Source organism: Salvia hispanica, chromosome 5 (genome assembly GCF_029641045.1).
Source record: "Salvia hispanica isolate PSC_SH4W2 chromosome 5, Shi_PSC_v1, whole genome shotgun sequence".
Classification (NCBI taxonomy): Eukaryota; Viridiplantae; Streptophyta; class Magnoliopsida; order Lamiales; family Lamiaceae; genus Salvia; species Salvia hispanica.
The window spans coordinates 36039787-36063413 of NC_142696.1; the positions used below are offsets into that span (position 1 = coordinate 36039787).

The 23627-nt window shown below is 36.5% G+C and overlaps 3 protein-coding genes and 1 pseudogene across 8 annotated transcripts; 2 read left to right on the top strand and 2 right to left on the bottom strand.

The window, feature by feature from the left end:
- Positions 1-54: 54 nt before the first annotated feature.
- Positions 55-981, bottom strand: LOC125187679 (calmodulin-binding protein 25-like). The gene has a single exon (XM_048084303.2). It carries the CDS (start codon positions 820-822, stop codon positions 229-231), a length of 594 nt encoding a protein of 197 aa, XP_047940260.1. The 5' UTR covers positions 823-981; the 3' UTR covers positions 55-228.
- An 11858-nt stretch (positions 982-12839) lies between these two features.
- LOC125186984 (E3 ubiquitin-protein ligase RZF1-like) lies at positions 12840-14819 on the top strand. 5 transcript variants are annotated; one of them, XM_089058291.1, is made up of 4 exons: positions 12896-12980; positions 13299-13367; positions 13453-13545; positions 13800-14819. In XM_089058291.1, the coding sequence occupies exon 4, from the start codon at positions 13877-13879 to the stop codon at positions 14648-14650; it is 774 nt and encodes a 257-aa protein (XP_088914417.1). In that variant the 5' UTR covers positions 12896-12980; positions 13299-13367; positions 13453-13545; positions 13800-13876; the 3' UTR covers positions 14651-14819. The 5 variants fall into 5 exon arrangements, with proteins under 5 accessions (XP_047939432.1, XP_047939436.1, XP_047939431.1 ...); XM_048083479.2 differs by lacking the exon at positions 13299-13367 and having other exon boundaries at positions 12877-12980; XM_048083476.2 differs by lacking the exons at positions 13299-13367; positions 13453-13545 and adding an exon at positions 13072-13130 and having other exon boundaries at positions 12901-12980.
- Positions 14820-18591: 3772 nt separating this feature from the next.
- On the top strand, positions 18592-20266 carry LOC125187006 (putative E3 ubiquitin-protein ligase RHC1A pseudogene; annotated as a pseudogene). Its single transcript, XR_016130872.1, has 2 exons — positions 18592-18656; positions 19134-20266. The product of XR_016130872.1 is annotated as a putative E3 ubiquitin-protein ligase RHC1A pseudogene (transcript).
- LOC148926726 (nascent polypeptide-associated complex subunit alpha-like protein 1) lies at positions 19823-22186 on the bottom strand. Its single transcript, XM_089059579.1, has 4 exons — positions 22028-22186; positions 20987-21056; positions 20391-20518; positions 19823-20309 (listed from the first exon to the last, which is right to left on the bottom strand). The coding sequence occupies exons 1-4, from the start codon at positions 22085-22087 to the stop codon at positions 19977-19979; spliced, it is 591 nt and encodes a 196-aa protein (XP_088915705.1). The 5' UTR covers positions 22088-22186; the 3' UTR covers positions 19823-19976.
- Positions 22187-23627: the final 1441 nt, after the last annotated feature.

Below are 23627 nucleotides of genomic sequence, written 5' to 3' on the forward strand. Positions count from 1 at the left end.
AGAATTATACACAAAAATATCATCTTCATCAAATAATAATAGTACTAGTAGATGTAATATGAGAAGAATTAAGTTTCCTAATAAAGAAAGGAAGAAATAATTTCAGCATCATCAAAATGATGGAAAAATTGAAAGATGATTTATACTACAGCTAGCGATTCTATGCTACCAAAAAAAGAGGGAAAAAAAATGAGAAATCGAAATTTCTCAAAACAGAGCATAGCTAATCTAAGCTTCCCACGATTCGAGCGTGGGGAAGTTACAGAGAGAGTCGAAGTAATGCTCCCTCGCTCCGCCGTCGGTCGCCGCCGCAGCGTACGAAGCCGAGGCGTCGAGCATGAACGCCGCCGACGTGTCCAGCGTCGGGAATCCGTCCGCCGCTCTCCGCGGCTCCGGTCTAGACACCGCCGAAGCGGAAGCGCTGGAGCCGCCGATCTTCGCGCCGGTCACCTCCTGCACCATCCACATGAAATTCTCCGGATCCGCGTTGTAGAACGTCGTTGTCGCCGCGCGCTTCGACGGCCGCGCCTTGCGCTTCGCCACCCTGCCGCCGGAGATCGGAGCCACTCGCCGCTGCTTCGAGACGAGAGCCTCGTTCTCCGACACGCCGGAGACCGTCGGCGTGTGAACCGGCGTCGTGTCCGCCTTGGAGTAGACAGAGTGCAGCATTCCGGATGAGATCTCGGCGCCGGAGATGGAGGTGTGCAGCGCCTTCGTTAGGGTTTCGTTTTCCATTGTGAATAGATCGGAAAGCCATGTGTCGGGATACGCCGGGCGGTAGGACCACGGCTGCTCCGCCAGGAGATGATCGTAAGACGCCATTGTTTGTAGCTAGAAATCGACAAATTCTAAATTGATTAGAAATTGACCTTAGAATTTTGACCTAATTTTAGTTGTTAGAAGATTTGAAGAAGGAGAAGGGGAGAAGTAGTGAGTTAGAGAGTAGTTGGAATGAATCTGAATGTGAAATGAAACAGAGTGAGAAATGGGAGCTTTATAGGGAGAAGGGAGGGTGGTGAATAAATAGGACGGTGAGAAAGGAAACGCGTTGATACGGCCAGGTGGCAGGCATCTTTTATGCTAGGGGAATAAGTTATTACTCTCTCATTCACTTCGGGTATCCATAACTCTACACGGGGCCAAGCTCTAGGTCTCACTCACGTCATCATTTCTCTTATTTTATGCACCAAGGCCACAACTTTAACAATTTTGCAGGCCTCATCCGAGCCTCATCCAGACCACGAATATTAAATTGCACTATTCATTACCTTTAATGCAATAATTTGAAACAATGACCATTTATGTAAATGAAAAATTAATTTTATTCATTCTGAATAAAATTACAAACGACGAGAAAAAAAATACATTAAACATGACATCAATGCTGGAAAATGTTGATGTGTGTCCAAAATTCTTCAATTAGATCTGCTTGGATGCAAGTGTGGGCATGTTCTTCGCGCATATCAATTTCGCGAGCCATGACATTGCGAATGTTGAGAGAAACACCTTGCGTTGGAGGGTCACTTAAAATGGATGAACTGGCGATGGCGTAGTCGTTCCATGCGGTGACATTGTCTCCTTCATCATCCACGATCATGTTATGCAGTAAGACACATGCATACATGATGTCAACAATTAGTGGAGAGTGCCACATACATGACGGTCAATTTACTGTATCCCACCATTCTTGGAGGATTCTGAATGCATGCTCCACGTCTTTCTGAGCCGTCTCCTGCCTTTGGGCAAACAACAACCTCTTCGAAGTTGCCGTACATGTGATTGTCTTTACGAAGACGGGCCATCGCAGTTATATCCCATTTGCCAGACAGTACTTCATATTGTACCGACGACCGTTGTGAACTCTACGTTTGTCGATCGCCCGACGCCTAGCTCGTTGAACACTGAAGACTCATTCAACACATTGAGGTGGTTGCTCGATCCAGCGGCACCAAGTATGCATGCCAGATCCACAATTATTGGTTGGCAACTACCTCCAACACGATAGTCAAATGTGTGCCCTTGTACCCGCTAGTGTATGCACCTCTCCATGCCGCGGGACAATTCTTTCACTACCAATGCATGCTGTCGATGCTGCCCAATATTTTGGGGAAGTTGTGAACCCCCTCGTGCATGTTCACCAACATCTAGGTGTTGTGAGTCATTCGTATCCTTGAAAGCTTCGGTGACCGTTAGAAAAAATTTTGCATGGAGATACTCGTCGAACATATCAGCACTAGTGTCTTAAGTGAGTTGTCGTATTGCTGATGTGCATTTCTGCAATGACGATAGACTTTGCCGCCTACAACCTTGGTGCATTGCATGAAATACGAATCACGAGCAACAACTCCGCTGACAACACGCAGGAACAAAGGCATCCCCATCTGGAACCGTCGGCGAAACATCTGATCACTCTATCGAGGGTCTCTTGAGAAATAATCAGTGAAGAACCGCAAACTAGCTTCCTCACGATCTCGATGGATATACATCTGACTCCGTGGTACGCTTTGTTAATTCCAAGCTTGAATTGCAGCTTGGTTGCGAGCAACCTCGTTGTTTATTTTCTCTTGGGTAGCAGGCGTCGCCTCATTCATCATTTTAATAATGTTCTCGCGGATGACTTTTTCATCGGGTTGAGGGGGCATTTTGACGGATATAGTGGGAGATTAAGTTTGAGAAGGATATGAATGATGTAGAATACAAATGAAAATGTTGTGGAATGATATGATATTTACAGGAAAAATATTTGAATTAAAAAAAAAATAAAATTGAGTTGGATCCGGCCCGTGTGCCTGCAGTGCCTGGACAGGGCGCAAACGGGTGTGGCCAAAGGCTCCTCCACTGTCCCAAGTCTTGTCCGAGGCCCCGGAATACCCACCTCAAACCCACAAGGCCCTGAAAAATCCACCTCGAACCTGCTAGGCCCCAGGCCGAACCTCACCCGTGGTCTGGCCCCTAGTGTTGGGGATGGCCTTATTACTTAATAGAGAATTTGAAGATGAGAAAAGTTTGAAAAAATTACTCATATTAGCTGGAACAAAATGATATTGTTTTAATATGCTAAAATAATTCATTGCTTCATGTAAATTTATCGGCTTGTTATATGTGCTAGATTTTGTTGGGCTCAGTCCTTAGGTCGGGTAGCCCAGCGGGACGAGACACCCACAACGGTTACCTGTCGTCTCATTCTGGCGAGATAGGTTAGCAGCACTTCGTGCGCACTATTATAGATACTCTTACGTGGCGCGCATTAAAACAATATTGCAGCCCTTTATTATATCCAATGACAATTATTTTGCTTACGAACCATTTATGACTAATTAAATCTCATAATTTTTTCTTATTTGCTCTAAAATGAAAAATAGGATTAATGATTATGAATATATGAAATGTTTTTCCAACAGCTTAACTTCAAGTTCGTGAAAGTGTCTATCTATGAGTAATGAGTAAAGTTTCGTTGAAGTTGATGGTAATTTTTTAAGAAATAAAGCCTAGTCAAAACTAAACTTAAGTTAACTTCACTTACAAAATAATTTTATTCGAACAATTCAACGAATTCAATGATTAAATGTCAAAAGCAAAGCATATTAAATGTCCTATTAACTTGAAATTTCAAAATTAGAATATGTAGCCACCGTTTTCTATACTGTGCAATGAATAGGGAGTAGTACTTAGGGGTGGGTAGGTACGGTATACCTTACCGAAACCACCATACCGTATACCTTACCGTAAATACGGTATGCGAAAAAGTCATACCTTTACCTTACCAAAGTTTTCGGTATACCGAACTTCGATATACCTTATTTTCGGTATGACGAATTTCCATACCAATACCGTATCTCATTTTTGGTATACCGTACCGAAGTTCGGTATACCTTACTTTTACAGTATACCTGACTTTCAACATCAATTAAAATAAAAAATTAAAGTTTCTAGAATATTATTTATATTTTATAATTTTAAAAATAAATTAAATATAATGTATTCATAATTATATTTATATTTTATGATAGATTTTATAATTTAAAAATATATAAAATATATTTTATATATAATTGTGTTTATATTTTTGTGGTATATACCTTAGTTTACGGTATATACCTTAATTTACAGTATATACCGAATTTCGGTATGCAGCGGTATACCGCGGTATTTGAAAATTCATACCGTTACCTTACCGGAATCTTTCGGTAAGGTATCATACCGTACCGAAAGTCACGGTATACCGAAAATTCGATATTTTTTCGGTACGATAAGGCCGGTATTTCGGTATTTTGGTATTTTTCCCCAGCCCTAGTAGTACTCCATATTGCAAATAATTTAAGTTATAAAATATTTTCTTCGATTTAATAATTAAGTTATGATACACTTTGGCATAACATCAGGCATAACATCAACGAATATATTGTTTTTTTAAGTTATAAATATTTTCTTCGAAGTATGTTCACATTTCTGATTTCACCTATCGTATTCAAGTCTCATACTGCAAAGAGGGCCCAATGGGCCACGTGGGCTAACAGGTGTAACCATGTAGTGTCGGGTCGGAATTATCCAGTTCTCCGTGTGGGTCCGGAGAATCTTTTCATCTATAATAGGCCTCTATATGTCGAGCATATACATATGCTATATATTTTAAATTACCAATGGATTATTAAATTTCATTGTAAAATATGATGAGAATGAGATTGCTAATTCTTCTATTTGTAATAGTAATAGATTGTACTTAGTTTTAATAGATTTTCGTTAACTTCTGTAAAATATGATTGTGATAGAAATTAAACGACCCTATATGAATTAATTGGGGTAGTTAAACAATGAATAGTTTATTACTATTAAGCTATAATAATAATTTTGTTGGCTTCATTGTAATTTAAATGAAATAGACTGTGTTTGGAATTTCGCTAGCAAACCCCACTTTCAATTTCCGTCATTTTCTGTGGTCTTATAGCTTTTCACAATTATTAAGCTGTTTCCAAATTATTGAATTTTCAAATATGGCTCACTGACATCATTGACTTATATCACTACTCATAAATTATTAAAGCCTGTGCTGACAAAATCCCTAACCTAATAATACCCACAAACTCATCTATATTTTTTTGTTTCTGTTTTTGGATTCTGGGAAGTGCAGAGAATAAAACAATGATCATATATCTTCGTTATTTTTCCTATGGGAGATAAGAATACTTAAATTTAATATACGAAGAAAGTAAATGTTATATAAATTAGACATATAATTTGGTTAAACACTCTTTATTAAATATATAGTATAGTATTAAATATTTTAAGGAAAATAGCTACAAATATAATTTGGGTAAACACTCTTTATTAGCCAGTTAATATAAACAGTCAACAATATTAGTGTAAAGAGCATTTTAATGGGAACATTATTAATTTTCGTAAATTTGGTTGCTTTATAAGCCACAATTAATACTCATATAGTGTGAACGTCAATTGTGAAAACGCGTTTTCTGCTGTTTGTCTATTTTTGCGAATACATAAAGACGATTTTTGTTGTTACGTTGCTACTAAAAGTTAATCATATACGCACAACAGAAAAAAAATAAATAAATTATGAAATCATGCATACGCTGTAAATATTTATCAGTTTATATCATGCACTATATATTTGACCAAATCAATATAATCATTGCCAAATTATATGATGACAGCTACTTTTTTCAATAATTTGAAGTACACACCCAGAATTACCTCTTGTGGGTAAAAGGTAAAATCCATTCACTTGCCCTTTCCCTAAAATATTACTCAGATTTTATTTTATGTTTTTATCATCATGGGTTGAATTACTTGAATTATTTTATGTTTCAGTATCCCAGCCCAGTATGTTACACGTTCAATTATTCATATATGGAAAAATTCAAATATTTCAATATAGACTATAGTTGTCTATCTATAAATTAATACTCCTATAACATGATATTGAAATATAATTGATGGGCTTCTATCAGATAATCCACAAACTTATCTACCAAAGAAATAATTAAAAATCGGATAATATATCTATAAATCTTCGATGTAGAATCAACTTTATTAGTGGGTGAAAAATCAACCTAATTTATGATTGTCTTATATCAAAAAAATACATGGATGGAAAGGCATTGGAGTGGGGGCCCTTTCTCGCCTTTCTTTTGTGAAGTAATCACGAAATTAATGTGGGCCCATATGCGTTCATACTCAACTTAAAAAAAGTTAGTGCACATATTTTTGTCCATTTAATTGGCAACTTCCTTGATTTTGCTCTGAAGTGTCGCAACAAAATTGCATGCATTTTTTAGTTCACATTAGTTTACACTTGAGAACTTTGAATAAGATTCTTATATGCTCAGTGGCGGACGCAAGAATTATTTTCAATAGGGGTTTTATTAGATATTCTCTCCGTCGACTAATACAAAGAACATTTTGTCCTAGTACGAGTTTTAAGAAATATAGTAGAAAATTGATTAAAAAAAATAGTGAAAGGTGAGTCCTACTTTATATATTAATTTTATAATAAAACTAGAGTAGGATAAAGTTAGTGGAATGTGTGGTCCATTACTAAAAATAGTAGAAAACAACTGAGAAGTTTAGTGGTTGACGGATGAAAATAGCAAAATGGAAAATTTATTGATGGACGGAGGGAGTACTTTTTATAGTCAATATATGTATATTTGTGTGTATATATATAATGGAATGCGCCCCTTATAATGAATACTCCTGCATATAATGTTAATTACAAGGGCATAATGTTCATTATAAGGGATGTACTATACATAATACAAAGTGCATAAAAATATTCATTACAAATGTATAAAATGTTTATGATTTATAATTTATAGTTATACAATAAGAATTGGTTATTATATGAACATATTTATATCTATCTATATATATATTATTTAGAAAATTACTTTCTCTTATTATGTTTTATACTTTTCTATTTTCAAATAACTTATTTACATTAATACGTAGTGTATATCGTTTCGTTTCTATTATTTTTAGTAAATGCACCATGCTTTCTTAAAAAGTATTATAGCACAATTGTTATAAAACTGAAAAGAAAAGAAAGAATTTGAAAATTGAAATATTACCAATAAAAATCACCGCCTAAAATGAAGGTTCCAGTGCCAAATTAAATAACGAGGAGAGAATTAGTTTTAGTTTTAAATAATTTGAAAATAATCAATAGCCTTTAGAGCATCCACTATAGGGGAGTCGCGGTCGGGCCACGGGAGAGCCGCGAGCCGCGGCTCCCTGGAGTGACTGGGGTGGGCAGCCCGGGGGGGGGGGGGGGGGGGATGGGGGTGGACAAGGGAGCGCCATGATCGTGGCCTGACTGCGGCTCCCCTATTTCCGATTTTTTTTTTTTTAATTTTCAAAATTTATTCTATATATATCTAAAATTCATATCTTATTTTAACTCTACCCTCACACACAATTTACCCTATTCCCTTCAATTTGAATTTTTGTGAAATGCAAGGCGGAGACGATCCCGGTTATGGAGATTCGGGACAGGGGAACTTTCCACCCCCCAACGCTGGAGATCGAGTCCCGCCCCTCCTCCATCCCAGATGTGGAGTCCGCCATCGCCGGCGCCGTGGCAACAAACACCCCAAAACCGGGGTCAGTCCCCGGCTTATCAGCAGAGATATGCAGGTCGTACCCAACCGGAGACGGGCGACTACCGACCCAACATGGACGCGATAAACTTCCCGTCCCAATTTCAATCATCCTCATTCCAGAGCAGTCAATCTCCGCTTGATGAATCTGATAGATTCACATGGGAACAATTGATGGGGTCGCCTGATACCCCAACGCCGACGCCCGGTCGTGTAGAGACGGGGAGAGGAGGCGGTGGAAGAAGCGGCGGCGGTGGCAACGGCAGGCGAAGAGGCGGCGGCGGGCGAGGCGGAGGATCCGCGCGAGGTGGCGGCAACGGCGACGGCGGGCAGCAAGGCGGCCGTGGTGGTCGCAGACAAGGCGATGGCGGCGGCGGGCAGGAAGGCGGCGGCGGCGGTCACGGAGATGGCGATGGCGGTCGTGGTCGACGAGGGATTCTGTACACAGACGCCGAGTCCATTGCTATTGCTAGGGCATGGGATGCGGTGACGACAGATGCCATAGTTGGCACGGATCAGACCGACTTATGCTTCTGGCGGAAAGTCTTGGTGGTGTACAATGAATTCAAACCGCCGGGGAGCGTCGACCGTACACCCGATCAGATTCGGAAGAAGTTCGGCAGGATCACTACAGCTCTTCAGAAGTTCATTGGTTAATACAAGAACCAAATGCGCACTGCTCAGAGTGGCCGCAGCGAAGCCGACATAAAATTCCTGTCGATGCAGTTGTTCAATGTGCAAGTAGGCAAGAAGTTTACCTACTAGGTAGAATTCCTCGTTCTGCGGGACTCCCCAAAATTCAGAGCCATCTGCGAGAACGTGTCTGATTCTGGGCCGAGCCGTACAAGACAGGGCAGGGGTGGCAACTGCAGCAGTAGTAGCGGCGGTTCAAGGACCTTCGACCTCAACGACGAGGTCATGGAGGACCCCCCCCCCCAGTCACTATCCCGGCGTCCACGGCCCCTGGGTCAACAGTCCGCAATCCGAGCCGCTAGATCCGCCTCCGCCACTGCCTCCCAACACTCTGCTGCGGGCCCGTCTGCACCCGCCCCCGGATCGGCCCGAGCGGCGTTGCAAAACACCCTAGCGGTGCAGATGATAAAGGAACTCAAGGACACTCTAGCCTTGTATGAGAAGTCGACCGACCCGACTACCAAGATGATGTACTACGACCTTATGGTGAGGCTGAGTTCGTTGTTGGGGTGGGAGGACATGGCGGCGGCAACGACGGGACCTCAGAGCGGTGGCGGTGGTGGTGACGGTGATGGCGTTGGCGGTGACGATGCAACGGGTGAAGTTGAAGTGGCGGATTCTGATGATGAGACCAAGTAGTCGGCGATGGCGGTGTTTTTTTATGTTTTTGTTTGCGTGTTCTAAAATAATTTCCGTTGTATAATTTTACCCCGTTCTATAATACAAAGAAGATTTGGTTTTCGATTTAGTTTTCATTAAATTATGCATTTTATTTAATTATTGTAGTCTAACAATTTTTACTGTAGTAGAATTAAAATATAAATAAAATGAAAAAAATAAATTTTTTGGTGGCTTGGCCATGTCCACTATAGTAGGAAACATGGGCATTGGTGGCCGATTTTGTGGCCTGGCCACACTTTGTGACTTGGCCCGACTAACTATAGTGGACACTCATACTAATGTTGCACGTTTGCCGAGACCAACACATTATATTATAAATATTTTTATACGGCATCATCTTCTTCCTCAAGCCACCTAACACTGTATCTTGCGGGTTTCTCTGCAACTAAGGATTTTCAGCCCCTTTTATCCTTCAGTTTTCAACCATTTAACCTTCAATAACATCAATTTGGTGAGGGCTTAACCTAGTTTTCCATGATTTCAAAAATTTTATAAGTAGAAAAAACACAAAAATTCATTTGGGTAGGGGCTTAAGTCCTCCATCTCTTGTTACTGTGTCCGCCAGTGCGAGTCATGATCATGATGTCATAATAACAGTATTTATAATATGATTTATATTATATTATCGCACTTAAATGAGAGAGAATGATTTATACCAGCGAATTCATAATTTTGCAGTCACGCTTTAACGTCTTTAAACTTTACAATGATAAAGATGAAAAATCAGGTAAGTTGACATATATATATTTAGACTAAAGTCCAATTTTTGTTCCTTACATTTGCCTTAAAATTCTTTTTGGTCTCATATATTAAGTTTGTGACCTTTTTGTCTCTAACATATTGTTTTAGTACATTTTGGTCTCAAACAAGGTCACAAGCTTAATGTATGGGACCCGAAAAGAATTTTATGGAAAATATACGAGATCAAAATTGGTCTTTAGTCCTAGATTATAATCAAGTTATTAAATTGATCAAACATTTTGAATGTTAATTTTAACAGAAAATGATTATTTTGGATCAAAACAATATGTTTGATACCAAAGATATCAAAACAATATGTTATGGACCAAAAGGTCACAAACTTAATGTATGAGAGCAAAAAGAATTTTAGAGTAAATGTAAAGGACTAAAATTAGACTTTAGTCATGTATTAATGTTGTTATAAATTTCTTTTTTTTATTTTTTTTTATTTTCTCCTTTTCAACTAACATTCGAGAGTGCTCAGTATAATTTTTTATTTGGGATGATGATACATAACATTACAATAACTTGCACATTCAGAATTCAAAACTTGAAGTTTCAAATTTGACCGATAATTACAATAACTACAAATTTATGTAATAGTTAGGACAACTTAGAGCTTTAAAATTCTACTGCTAGACCACCGGTGCTCTATTGAAAGCAAATTACATAATAAAATTGTAAATTTTGAAATACAATTGTACTCCACTCACTAGTCCAAATCATTATGTGGCAAACAATAACATGTTGCTACAAACAAGATTAAAAATATTTTGACTTTTCTATATGAATTATCAATTAAACCACAAGAATCAAAATAACCACATATTAACTTCAAAATATATATGAAAATAACTGAAGGAGCTATATTAAAATTCACTTGTATAATTTTTTTATTTTCCACATATGCTCCGTATGATTATTATCATGGAGTACAAATAAATGAAAGGAATTGACAAATAAAGTAGGATTATATTGTGTAGTATTGTCCATGTGGTATTATAAATTTGTTTCAACATTTATTGGAAATTGTTAAATCTTGTGTTATTTATAGGAAGAACATATTTCTAGAATTTCTCTATAATTAATATCTAGAGCTTAGTTTGAATATTTCTTATACAAATATCAAAATAATTGTTTAGAAATTATATTAAACTTCTAAATTTTCCTACAGAGTATCCCTAAATTTGTTTTTCTCAAGTGGTCCTAAGTGTATTTCTAAAGTTCCAATAAATCCTCGCAACTCAACTAAAGCATATAGTATTTTATTGTTACTTAAGTTAAGTTAACGCAGAAAATGTGGATTATTCAGAAATATCTTAAAGAACTTTGAGAATTACAAATTGATAATACAAAATGGGGATATTAGTCTACAAAATTATCAATTTTGCCTAAATTTTGGTATTTCCCATTAACATTAAAATTGGTACTATAAAATATCATAAATATTATTTTTTGTGTTATTTCTCACAAGAGGTCAATTACTATATCTGACTACTTACGCACATTGTTATCCTACTTGACACTACTAAATTAAAGTAGTTTTCTATATGGCCTTTTACGTACTTGCCACAAACTTAAAAAGTGGTATAAAATATTATAAACATTTCAACGTATAATAGTTTTTTGTTTAAGATATCTTGTTTGGTTCGGTTGAGAATAACAAATTGAATATAAAGTTTATTACTCCCTTCGTCCCAGATAATTTGGGACACTTTGACTTGGCACGAGTTTTAAGAAATCTAATGGAAAGTGAGTTGAAAAAGTTGGTTGGATGTGGGTCCTACTTTTTTAGTTTTATAATAAAATGTGAGTAAGAATGAGCTAGTGGAATATGAGGTCCACTGCCAAAAATGGTAAAAGTGAAATAAGACAAATTATGTGGGACGACCCGAAATAGAATACTGGGTCGAATTATTTGGGACGGAGGGAGTATATTTTAAACCAATTTTAAAATTTATGAAAAATACTAGAATTTGACCAAAATTGTTGGTTTAGGTACTAATATCCCTTTACAATATATCAGTTGGCAGTAGTACAAAACATATCAATTTCTTCAATTAATGTTTTTTGCTCTCAGTTGATATGATTTTTGCTTCCAACTAATAGTTCTCATTTTAAGATAATTCTCAACCGAATCATTCATCGTGCTCATGTCATTTGAATGAAATTCAAAAACACGTGGATATATTTCCAATTTTTTAAGAAATATTTGACTTGGTTCACTGGCTAAAAATTTCGAAAATATATTTAATCTCTGACCATGCATCTTAACTTGTTCTAAAGCTAGGAAGTCAAAAATTGAGATGGAGTTGTTTGGGGTTCAAATGATAAGTGTTTGTGGGAACATTTCATTGATGAATGTTAGTGATGCTTTGAAAATCATTATTTAAACCATGTATCCACTTTATATGAATTAAGGATAAACAAATTCTTAGTTTTTATGATTGAGTCATATTTGTTACTAGATATAGTTAACTGGGTTAGTGTATGATTTCTTTGACTCTATGTGAGAGTCTTGTCTATTTGAATTCAAATAGCATCTCATAGTCTAACTCGGCCTCTATCAACGGCTAATACTATCTCCGTCCCTAAAGAGTATGAACATTTAGTTCAACAAGAATTTTAATGCATAATCAGAAAAATAGGAGAGAGATAGAAAGAAAAAGTTTTTAAAGTATATTAGTAGCAAATAAGTCCACCACATTAGAGAAAAGGGGAGTTTTCAAAATTTGAAAGTTCGTCTTTTTAAGGATGGGGGAGTATACTTTTTGGCAATGTCGATGGTTATGGTACACGTTGTGGATTGTGCATTACATGTACATTAATGAGATATTTTTTCTTATTCAACCAACATTCCAACAGCATCATTTTAGATTGCTGAAATAATACCACTAACTTCAAAATCATATGTTTCAATTTATTAAATTTGGAATCGGGAAAACAAATTGCAAACAATGTAAAATATATGCATAAGATGATAGTTTTTTGAAAAAAAAAAGATCAAAATTGGTGATTTGAAACAAAGGTATGGAATTTGTTTGGAATCAAAGAATGACCAATGACCCATTGGGCCAACCCAATCTTTTATCCCATATTCAGATCACAATGGATCCAGTAATGGCTTCTGTTGAGTACTCTCTTTGCTGTCTTCTCTCTCCATAGGCATAATTAGGGAGGTAACTTTATATGTATATACTTGCTCCCTCTCTGAATTTCCTGTTCTTGTCGTTTCCATCTCCTGAATTAAAGGTATCATCTTTCTAGCTTATCTACTCCCATTTTCTATCTTTGCTTTTTCTACTTTTTTCTATTTTGATTTTGAACCCTTCTGGTGGAGGAGGTATGATTGAATTCGGTGCTGCTGTGATGGATTATTGTTGACTTCTATTGCGAGAAATGGTATTTGCCTCATAAATTTGGGGTTTTTTTTCTGTTGAAAATTTGGATTATTGCCTTGATTTCATCAATTTGGGGGCTGATTGTTGTAATGTAGTAAGGCTCAGTTGCATAATTTCTGTTTCCTGTTAAACGAATTGATAGATTCTAAATTATTACTTGTTTTTTCAGCATCCATAGGTTTCATAAATGTGATCCTTTCAAGCTGATTGCTTCACAAATACAATGATTCAAAGCTAGGTTGCTTGATCAATTTTGTTATCTTCTATCATGAGAAGTGATGTGATCTTTTGATTGATTGTTAATTATAACTTGTTTTTTTCAGCATAAATGTGATCCTTTTAAGCTAATCAATTTCGTGGCTGCTGGCTCTATCTAGAAGGAAGATTGCTTCACAAATGCAATGTTTCCAAGCTAGGTTGCTTGATCAATTTTGTTATCTACTATCATTAGAAGTGATCTGGTCTTTGAGTTTGATCTATTTTGTTGTTTCTTCCACAATCTCCCAGAGAATTCAAGTGGATTTTTGGCCTTTGTTATTGCATTTTCTTGGTAAAAAAATTGGATAACTGCACATAAATGATAGTAGTACTTGATTTTGTGTTAATTCTCTTTTACACAACTTCTATTGTATGCTTCCATTTCAATAGATCTCCACTTCCATTCATACAGAATTGCAAGTACGAAGCAATCTAAACTCTCAGAGTGGTTGTGGAGGTAGCAAGAAAGGAGGGAGAGAAAGAGATAGGATGCCGAGTGAAAGGGGAACTCATTGGTGTTATAGCTGTAGGGCAAGCGTCACTCTCCGGAGGAGAAATGCGGAATGCCCCAACTGCCGTGGAAGTTTCATCGAAGAGCTCGAGGATACAACAGGTGTACCAGATGAGGAATACATCCAAGAGCCGAGGTTCATGGAGGCAGCCACAAGCTTCCTAAGGCGGCACAGGGCTGTCGTGAGCAACATATCCGAGAGAGCCTCTCAGAATGGCAACTCTTGGAACTCATTCCTCGTTTTCAGTGGAGACATGCCGCCCACAATGCCCGGCAGTGGCAGCCTAGTGGAGTTCCTAAACGAGACTCTGGGGTTCAGACGACAGAATGGGGGCGACTACTTCATTGGACCCGGCGTGGAGGAGTTCTTCGAGCAAGTCACCAGCGATAGCAGCCGTCAACCGGCTTCAAGACCCTCCATCGATGCCCTGCCAACTGTCAAGATCTCGAGGAGGCACGTTCGTGCAGATTCCACCTGTGCTGTGTGCAAAGAGAGATTCGAGATGGGGTCGCAAGCGAGGAAGCTTCCTTGCAAGCATTTGTATCACTCCGACTGCATTGCCCCGTGGCTGCAGCAGCGCAGCTCCTGCCCCGTCTGCCGCCAGCAGATAACTGACGGTGGCAGTGATCAAGCAACAAGGAGGCGTTGGTCTTTGTCGTGGCCGTTTGGCTCGTCTCGTTCCGGTAGTAGCCGTCAGGGAAGAGGTGGAGAACCTAGCCACCAGCATGTTCAGAGGCCTATTCAGTATTAAGGTCTTTCAGCTACCACTGAGACTCTCTATTTCGTAGTAATAATTTGTGTGATCATAGTGATTGATCTATTTGAAGGAATAAGATCACTCGCAGACAACAACATAATGGTACATTTAGCTGAAGAATTTGTACCTTGTTTTCCTATGAAGAAAGTTCCATTTTTAAGCAGTTTTTGACTTTTGTCATAGTTAGCTATTTGGGTTCAAAGTGTTCATTAATTGAGTGTTCATATATATATATATATAGAGTAGTGATATATGGCAAGTGCCCATTAAGTACATAACTAGAGAATAAATCACAGCCACAAGATCAAGAAAATCAAGGGCTAGTATTAAAACATGTGATTTTCGAATTTGAAGGAGAAATCAGTTCACTCTACCACAGATTTACTTCACTATAACAAGGCGGGGATATAATGGACATTTCACAAATAAAATTAGGGTTAACATTTGAATTAATTTCTCATTTACGGAATTCAATCTCTCTGCCATCACTCCTCTTCCCGTCTTCTCCTTCTCCTATTCTCGAAATTTCGTCGTTGCCGCCTTCCTTTCGCTGCAATCGCCCCCGTCTTCCCGTCGTTGTCAACATTCCTTCGCCTCCATCCGTCGTCGAACAATGGATTCAACTCAGAAAGATTTTTCAAATTTATGTTAAGTTGTTCTATAGGTTTGTTCAACTGATTTAGATTTCTCATTCCGATTTCTCTCATTTCGTCGTCAAACTCATTTTTTATTAACATTTCTTCAACGGATTTAGATTTGAACATTTAATTAGTGTTAAAATCAACAGTTAATTAGTTTTAACAATTCTACAAATTCAAACATCGGAAGTTTTTAATAAGTGAGATCTGCAATAGTTTATTATGCAATCCAAATTGAACATAAGAACATCTGCTTACAGTTAATTACTACAGTTAACTACTTCTCTTTTTTTTATGTAGGTTTTGATCGATAGAAAAAAAGTGCAACCAAAGACTCCAATCGTGAGTAACTCCTACCTGCTCTGTTTTTCATTTAGTGAAGTATTCCATGATTAGAGTGAAGTATTCCATGATTAGAGTGAAGTGTTTGTGATCTACGCTTATTGTGCACTGTTTTTTTTATTGGAGTGAAGTAAACCATGCTTAGAGTCAAGTATTCTTGTGTTAGAGTGAAGTGTTTGTCATCCATGCTTATAGTGTTTTATTTTTCCATTTCAGTGAAGTAAAACAAGCTTAGAGTGAAGTATTCTAGTGTTAGAGTGAAGTGTTTGTCATCCATGCTTATAGTGCTTTGTTTTTTCCATTTCAATGAAGTAAAACATGATTAAAATGAATTATTCCAGTATTAGAGTGAACTGTTTGTCATCCATGCTTAAAGTGCTGTGTTTTTCCATTTCAGTGAAGTAAAACAAGTTTAGAATGAAGTATTCTAGTGTTAGAGTGAAGTGTTTGTCATCCATGCTTATAGTGCTTTGTTTTTCCATTTTAGTGAAGTAAAACATGATTAAAGTGAAGTATTCTAGTATTAGAGTGAAGTGTTTGTCATCTATGCTTAAAGTGCTTTGTTTTTCCATTTCAGTGAAGTAAAAATGCTTAGATTGAAGTATTCTAGTGTTAAAGTGAAGTGTTTGTCATTTATGCTTATAGTGCTTTGTTTTTCTATTTCAGTGAAGTAAAACATGCTTAGAGTGAAGTATTAAAGTGTTAGAGTGAAGTGTTTGTCATCCATGCTTAAAGTGTTTTGTTTTTCCATTTCAGTGAAGTAAAACATGCTTAGAGTGAAGTATTTCATGCTTAGAGTGAAGTGTTTATGATCCTTGCTTATAGTGCACTATGTTTTCATCTCAATGAAGTAAAATGTGCATAGAGTGAAGTATTCCATGCTAAGAGTAATGTGTTTGTGATACTTGCTTACAGTGCATTATTTTTTTCATCTCAGTGAAGTAAAACGTGCATAGAGTAAAGTATTTCATGCTCAGAGTGAAGTGTTTGTGATTCCCACTGTTTTTTCATCTCAGTGAAGTAAAACGTGCATAGAGTGAAGTATTCCATGGTTAGAGTGTATAGAGAGCTTAAAGTGAACTAATAAATGTTAAGAGTGAAGTGTTTTACCTTTGCAGTGATTCAGTTTATGCTTTGAGTGAAGTATACGATGTATGTCTTATAGTGTTATGTGTTTTCTGATTTCAGTGAAGTTATAGACCTTGGAGTGAAGTATATGATGATTGTTACTACGGTGAGCGGGAACAAAATTGGAAATGTATTGAAGCAGCAGGGGAATACTCCAAAGACTAAGAGCAAAGAACTGCAGCGCATTAATGTTGTCTGAAACAAACCATTAGTCATTGAATAACTTGGCGACAACATCAAAACATTATCAAGAATGCAGCAACAACATGGAGATAGATGTGGAAAAATGATTGCAAACTTCAAGCATTCATGATCATTTGTATTAAACTGATATGGTTCATAATATGTGTCATTTAGTTCAATATAAAGCTCATCCGTTTTAATTAAATTCAATATTATGTTAGACTATTTACTTCACTGCAGAGCATATTTGCTTCACTATGGAACATATTTACTTCACTGTAATACACTGTAAAGTTATTATACTTCACTATAAGCATATAATAGTTCACTATATGCACAATATATACTTCACTATATGTTCAATATACTTCACTAAAATGAAAAAAATAGTTCATTATGACTAATATTCTTCACTGAATTATCAAACATTAGTATAAAAGACCATATAGTATTTCAACTTCACTGTAAAGTGAACCAAAATATCTAATAAGTGAACTAAAGATTTGTAAGCAGTGAAATAAACACATGTAAAAGTGAACTTATTCGCACTTGAGTAGAACACAATAAACAAGTTCGCAACAAGATAAAAATCACTCAAAAGTGAACTAAAAACGAGTCATTAGTGCACTAAATATGCTGCTACAAAGTGAACTATTTCTGGCCAAATTCTCAGCGCCTCTGTTTTGTCTTCTCTTTCACCTTTCTGCAGTTCTTCAAATCATGATGTCCAAATCTCTTGGCAGTTTCCACATTTTCGACCTAGTTTCATTGATAACCTCAATGCCTTTGTTTTTGTCTTCTTTTTCACATTTTTTTATCCCTTTTTACGGGTATCAAACCCAACATGTCGAGCGTGATTGTTATAGAAGTCCAATGCACGATCAAGAGTGATAAACTCTGTGAATTGACCTCCACATTTGAATTGACCTCCACATTTGAATTGGAGAGGTATCGCAATGAATTGGACAAAATTCGCGTCGAGATGAATTGAAGAACGAATAATGTGAATTGGAGAAGAATCACGTTGGATGAATTGAATGGAAAAACAGAATTTGAATGAATCTAATTTGGAAGGAAATCGATCATGAGATTTTGGTTCCAGATCTGATTTGGAATGGAATGAATATGATATGGAACACACGCCTCATATGAATTTCATAATATGATTCCAAAAATACCCTTGGCATATTTTACATCATTAAAATAAATAATATTTGTTGCCTTTATTTGTGTGGCTAGTTATATACTTAAAATTAGTTAGATCTTAATCACTCCTATATATATATATATATATATATATATATATATATATATATATATATATATATATATATATATATATATATATATAATGTTCCTCTAATCCTCTTGCTTATCTTTTATGCTTTTTCGATATGTTAATTTTGGAGTTTACCATGCAAACAATGACACACAATTATTGATTTAAATAATAAGTGATGAAACAATGTTGTTAAATTTTTTGGAAAAGGTAGTATACGTGTAAACATCAGGAGCTATAGTTTTGGTTTAATTTACATTATGGAGTAATTGGGATTTAGATCCAATTACGCCGTGTTTTTAGTGAAAGAGCTATTAAATGATCATGCATGGAATCATTCTCTTATTGTGTTACTCTTCAAAGGTATCAACTTTCTAGCTCTGGATTTATTTTTTGTATTAATCTCTTCATATTTGCATCGGCAGAGAAGGTGAGGAAATTTGTGCTTTTTTCTGTTGACAAAATGGATAATTTTAACACTCTTTTTATCAATTTTTATTGAGTTTTTCCAAAAGTGTGGTGAATTTGATCGATTGTCTCTTTCAGCATTGTTAGGGTTTGCTTGATCAATTTTGTTTATATCTCTTTTCAATTTGTATCGGTATAAGATTATGATTATGCTCTTCACATTGTTATGAGCTAGGTTTCTTGAGCAATGAATTGCAGAATATTACCATTATGATCCTTGAATGTCAAAGCCCTTTATTGTTTTATGATATAAATTTGAGTTACTTCACTTGATTCACATCTCATTTGAAAGAATGGAATTAATAAGGATGATAAAATTGATCAATCATAAAGGCGTTGATTATTTCCAAAGTTTATCCTCATTACTACTAGTAAAAATCAAATTCCTCTCATTCTTTTAGTAATGGATTAACCTATAGTACTACTATGTTTGAGTCAGGCTAAGTGACGTGATGGGTTCGATCAGGGTGTATTCCAAAAATGGTTCAACGACCAGCAATTCGTGGACTTCTGTGGATTTCGTTGTCAGTGGAACTGGCACCCTCACCGTGTCCAGCAATAGAGGCGTGGTAGCGAGGGGTGTTGGCGTGGAACAAATCCCCGAGCAAGCCATTCGAAAACCAGCTCCAAAATCTGCTATCAGTGCCTTACCAAAGGTCAAGGTTTCCAAGGAGCACATTCATGCAGATTCCACCTGCGCCGTGTGCAAGGAAAAATTCGAGCTCGGGTCTCAGGCGAGGAAGCTTCCGTGCAAGCATATCTACCACTCAGACTGCATCGTACCATGGCTTCAACGCCACAGTTCGTGCCCTATTTGCCGCCTGCCCGTCACTAGGGATAATGGTAAGGTTGCTACACTCAGGCGTTGGTCGTGTTTTTGCTCCTTTGGCTGCTAGTACTAGGCTCTTGGTTGCCCATTTTCCCTCAATCTTGCTATCTTTCCTGTATTTCTTTTTATCATCATAGCTGTTCAACGAATAACTCTAATAACACATTTTATTATAGTTCTCAATGAATGAAAAAAATAGCAAAGAACTGATTCCTGTTGAGATACCATTTTTCTGGATTCATTTAAATGTGGTGATTGAGCAGTAGCATTTCTTTCGGGGTAAAGGATGAATGAAGAAATAGACGCAAAAACTGATGAATACAAAGCATATGCAAAACTGAGAGCAGTCATCACAATTCCAGTATGGTACACACGGAAAACTGAATAATGAACCAGAGTTCTAAGAAAACGGTGGCCGTCAACAAGTAGACATATTTAAGCATGATGCGATGCCTAGTTTGTAAGCTCCATAATGGCAGAGACTATGTCTCCGTTGGCTTCCTTGAGAGATTTGACAGCCCTAGCTCTCGAAACCCCAGCTTGTGTCATCACCAGCTCAATGTCCTTGGGTTCAACACCAGTTTCGTCTACATCTTCATCATCTTGAATTACAACTGCTGGCTCTGCCTTTGGTGCAGCTTGGTTGATGTTGGGAACCTTGAACTGCTCTGCTGCTTGAGTCTGCAGTTGAGAGCTTAGATCCTCAATCTTTGCCTCACCAAAGATAACATAAGTATCTGAGTTCGGGCTCTTAAAGACATCTGGCTTTGAGATGACAAATAGGATCTGAAACATGTAACAATATTAACATGTCAGTGTAACAACATCTGAGTTGTTGATTAAGAGAAATAAGGGAATAAAACTAACATTCTTGCTCTTCTTCACAGTTACTCGGCTGACCCCTGGGATTGGCTTCATTCCTAGCTTTAGCATTGCCTTGCGACTTTTCTTCTCACTGCGACTCTGCTTTGACCTACCGCTGCCATCTTCTTGTCCTGGCAAAAGAACAAGCACAGATTGATTTGGGTTGAACTCCTGATGCTATAAGAATCTTTCATTGTTTGTCATACTTTAACAAACCCATTTCAAGTTTCAACTGACAATAAAACTGAAACTGGAACTAAAATTAATAGGTCAATCATCTACATTCATCAGATAGAAACTCTAATGAGCATTGTTATCCTGCATTTTTCAGGAAAAGAAGGAGAGTATAAAATTTAAGGGCAAAACAACTCATAAAGGTATCACATGTTACATAGGAAAAGAGGACAAATTAGCTGTTTCATTACCTAGATCTATCCTAAGAACATAACCAACATGATTTCCCCAAATCATTTAGAAAATCAAGAATCAGAAAGCAGAGATATCCTTGATCTTCAATAACTGTCTAGCCTTCAAAGAGGTGGCAAACTGAAAAGTGAGGAAATAGAGTATCTCTTTAATCTCCAGGTGCGGAAACATACCTTCAACATCATCATCATCTTCATCATCATCGTCGTCATCCTCTTCGTCCTCAATTATAGGCTCATCATTCTGCAGGCAATATCTAACAATGAGCAACCAAGTAACAAAAATTGTACTTTTTTTTTTCTTTTTTCATACAGGGCGGCTATCATTTACATGCACACAATCAAATCTAACAATGAGCAACCAAGTAACAAACTTGTACGTTTTTTTTTTCTTTTTTCATTCAGGGCGGCTATCATTTACATGCACACAATCAAATCAATTGTCTGGCCATGGTAGTTATGGTCATCATATAGTACTAGATAAAATCAAATCAATGGACTTAATGCCAATATACCTGGGAAGCTTTATAAACATGTGGTAAATGGAAACCCACCAGCAAAGATAAATGGACCAGTTTATGCCCTCCAATATGAAGTCCACACAAAAGTCTTCCATAATTCACATTTTGCTATTCCATTTTCTCAATCAAAACAAATTGGAATGTAGATTCTATATTCTTTATTTCTAATTAACTTCAAAGTCAAATAAGCCATGAACTCCGATCAGATGGGGAGCTAAGAAAATGCGTAAGACACACTTGGATAGTTGCTCACAAGTGGATTTTAGATGACAGGATATGTAAAGTTCTATACTTTTCTCTTCCATGCACTCCTATATAAATGAATACCTATATACACTTCTATAATAATTTCCCAAGCATAATCAATAAACAATAAAACATGCCTTTCATACCACTCACAAAATACTCTACAACAATTAATCACTTATTTCGTACATGTCTCAAATAACAAATTGTCTCTACACTTAACTTGTATCAATTTGAAACATCAAAATCATAAAAAAACCTAGATCGAAGAATTACTGGAATCCAAATAACACATAAGTTTATGGTCATGTCACCCTCTTATTTAATTAGCTCAAACCAGCCACTCCAAGACCAAAAAAATACCGAATCGTAAAACTAAACTGAAATTGATGGAAAATACAGACTCAATCATACAAAACCCACACAAACTCAAAGAGAGAGAAGTTACATCAATCTTCTGATGTTCAAGATGGTGGGCCAATAACTCCTCCTGGGATTGCTGAGTCATGCTTGATTCTCTGCAGGTAAACGATATAGAGAGAGATGGGAGGGAGGGAGGCAGGCAGAGTAGTGTGTGTGCTTAAAAACCCTAGGGAGAAAACAAGGCAACGATACTTTTATGTGCGTAGCTTATAGTAAAAGCGGTCTCCGTCTATTAGAAAACGCTAACGACTTCTTTGTAACTTAATAAACCTATCTCTTTTACAATATCTATTTTTTAGCATTACTAATAGGAGAGGTCATATTCTAATGCTTATAGCACCCTAATTCAAAATCAATACTAAATCTCCATCCTTAGATTTTAAAATGGAATGAGATTAAATCTTACGAATCTCAATAAATAGTAGACAAAATATCAACAAAAGAGTAATATCGTCATTATGTTATCATATGATAATTTTCGTGAATGTTTTTTTTATATCAACATATTGTATTACAAATATCAACAATATGACATAAGAATATCAACACTAGTACAAGAAAATATCAACACATATTTATTGAGATTTTTACATGGTTTTATTGAGATTTTTTGATGTATTTGTTGATAAAAATCTGGTAATCCACATTTACGAAAACTAAAATAAAAAATATCAAATTTCATCATCTGAACGTCGTCGGAACATATGCAATTGAGATCTCGTTGGAATCCTTATAAAATTATCTTTAATTTGATATATTTTTTGCGAAAAAATAATTTAAATCGAGAGAGTTACGTAAATTTAAAGTTTTAAGATGATTTTAATGAGAGAGAATTGACATTAATATCCTCTAATTTTATTTATTAATTTTCTTAATTAAAAATATAATCCATGTGACATTATTTTAACAACTAGAATCTAATAGCTAAGATTTAATCTTAGTTTGAAATTGCTAATTAGTTAACAATTGATCACTCTCCTAATAGGAGTATAGTGTATGTCTTTCAAAGTTTCACTCGCTATATTCACTCATTTTGGAAGGAATTTTTATCATTTTTTTTTCTAAAGTACCCGCCAAATATTTGAACATTTTGCCCCAAATAAGCCTATTTATGTTTTTAAAAGAGAGAAGCTTTTAGAATGATAATAGGATTAAAAAATGATGGGTCTGGCATTGGCAAAACTAGAAGAACACACGATACAAACAATGAAATGGTAATAGCAGAAACAGATAAAACTGAAAATACAGTTATCATAAGACCAAAGTAGACACCATCCAGAAGTCAAATTTATAACACATGAATACACTGAAAAGTGAAAATGAAGTGGCTTCTTGGCCCCCAATGATCAGATATTTGTAAGACAAGTGTGGTCCTAGTCTAGTTTGTGAGTTCCATGATGGCGGAGACAATGTCTCCATCTGCATCCCTGAGAGCTTTGACGACCCTAGCCCTTGAAACCCCGGTTTGTGTCATGACCAGCTCGACATCCTTGGGTACAACACCTGTCTCGTCTACATCTTCGTCATCTTGAATTTCTGTTGTTGGCTCTTCCTTTGGTGCAGCAGGGACGAAGCTGGGAACCTTGAACTGCTGATAAGGATCCATGTATTTTATGATCCATTTC

Bases quoted from the DNA above. Each gene is read 5' to 3' on its own strand.
- LOC125187679 (XM_048084303.2), bottom strand. From the start codon at position 822: ATGGCGTCTTACGATCATCTCCTGGCGGAGCAGCCGTGGTCCTACCGC.
- LOC125186984 (XM_048083474.2), top strand. From the start codon at position 12,918: ATGTATATACTTGCTCCCTCTCTGAATTTCCTGTTCTTGTCGTTTCCA. The intron at 12,981-13,777 runs GTATCATCTTTC...CCATTTCAATAG, and splicing joins TTCCATCTCCTGAATTAAAG to ATCTCCACTTCCATTCATAC.
- LOC148926726 (XM_089059579.1), bottom strand. From the start codon at position 22,087: ATGACTCAGCAATCCCAGGAGGAGTTATTGGCCCACCATCTTGAACAT. The intron at 21,057-22,027 runs GTAACTTCTCTC...TATTGCCTGCAG, and splicing joins TTGAACATCAGAAGATTGAT to AATGATGAGCCTATAATTGA. The intron at 20,310-20,390 runs GTTAGTTTTATT...TACATGTTTCAG, and splicing joins CTGTGAAGAAGAGCAAGAAT to ATCCTATTTGTCATCTCAAA.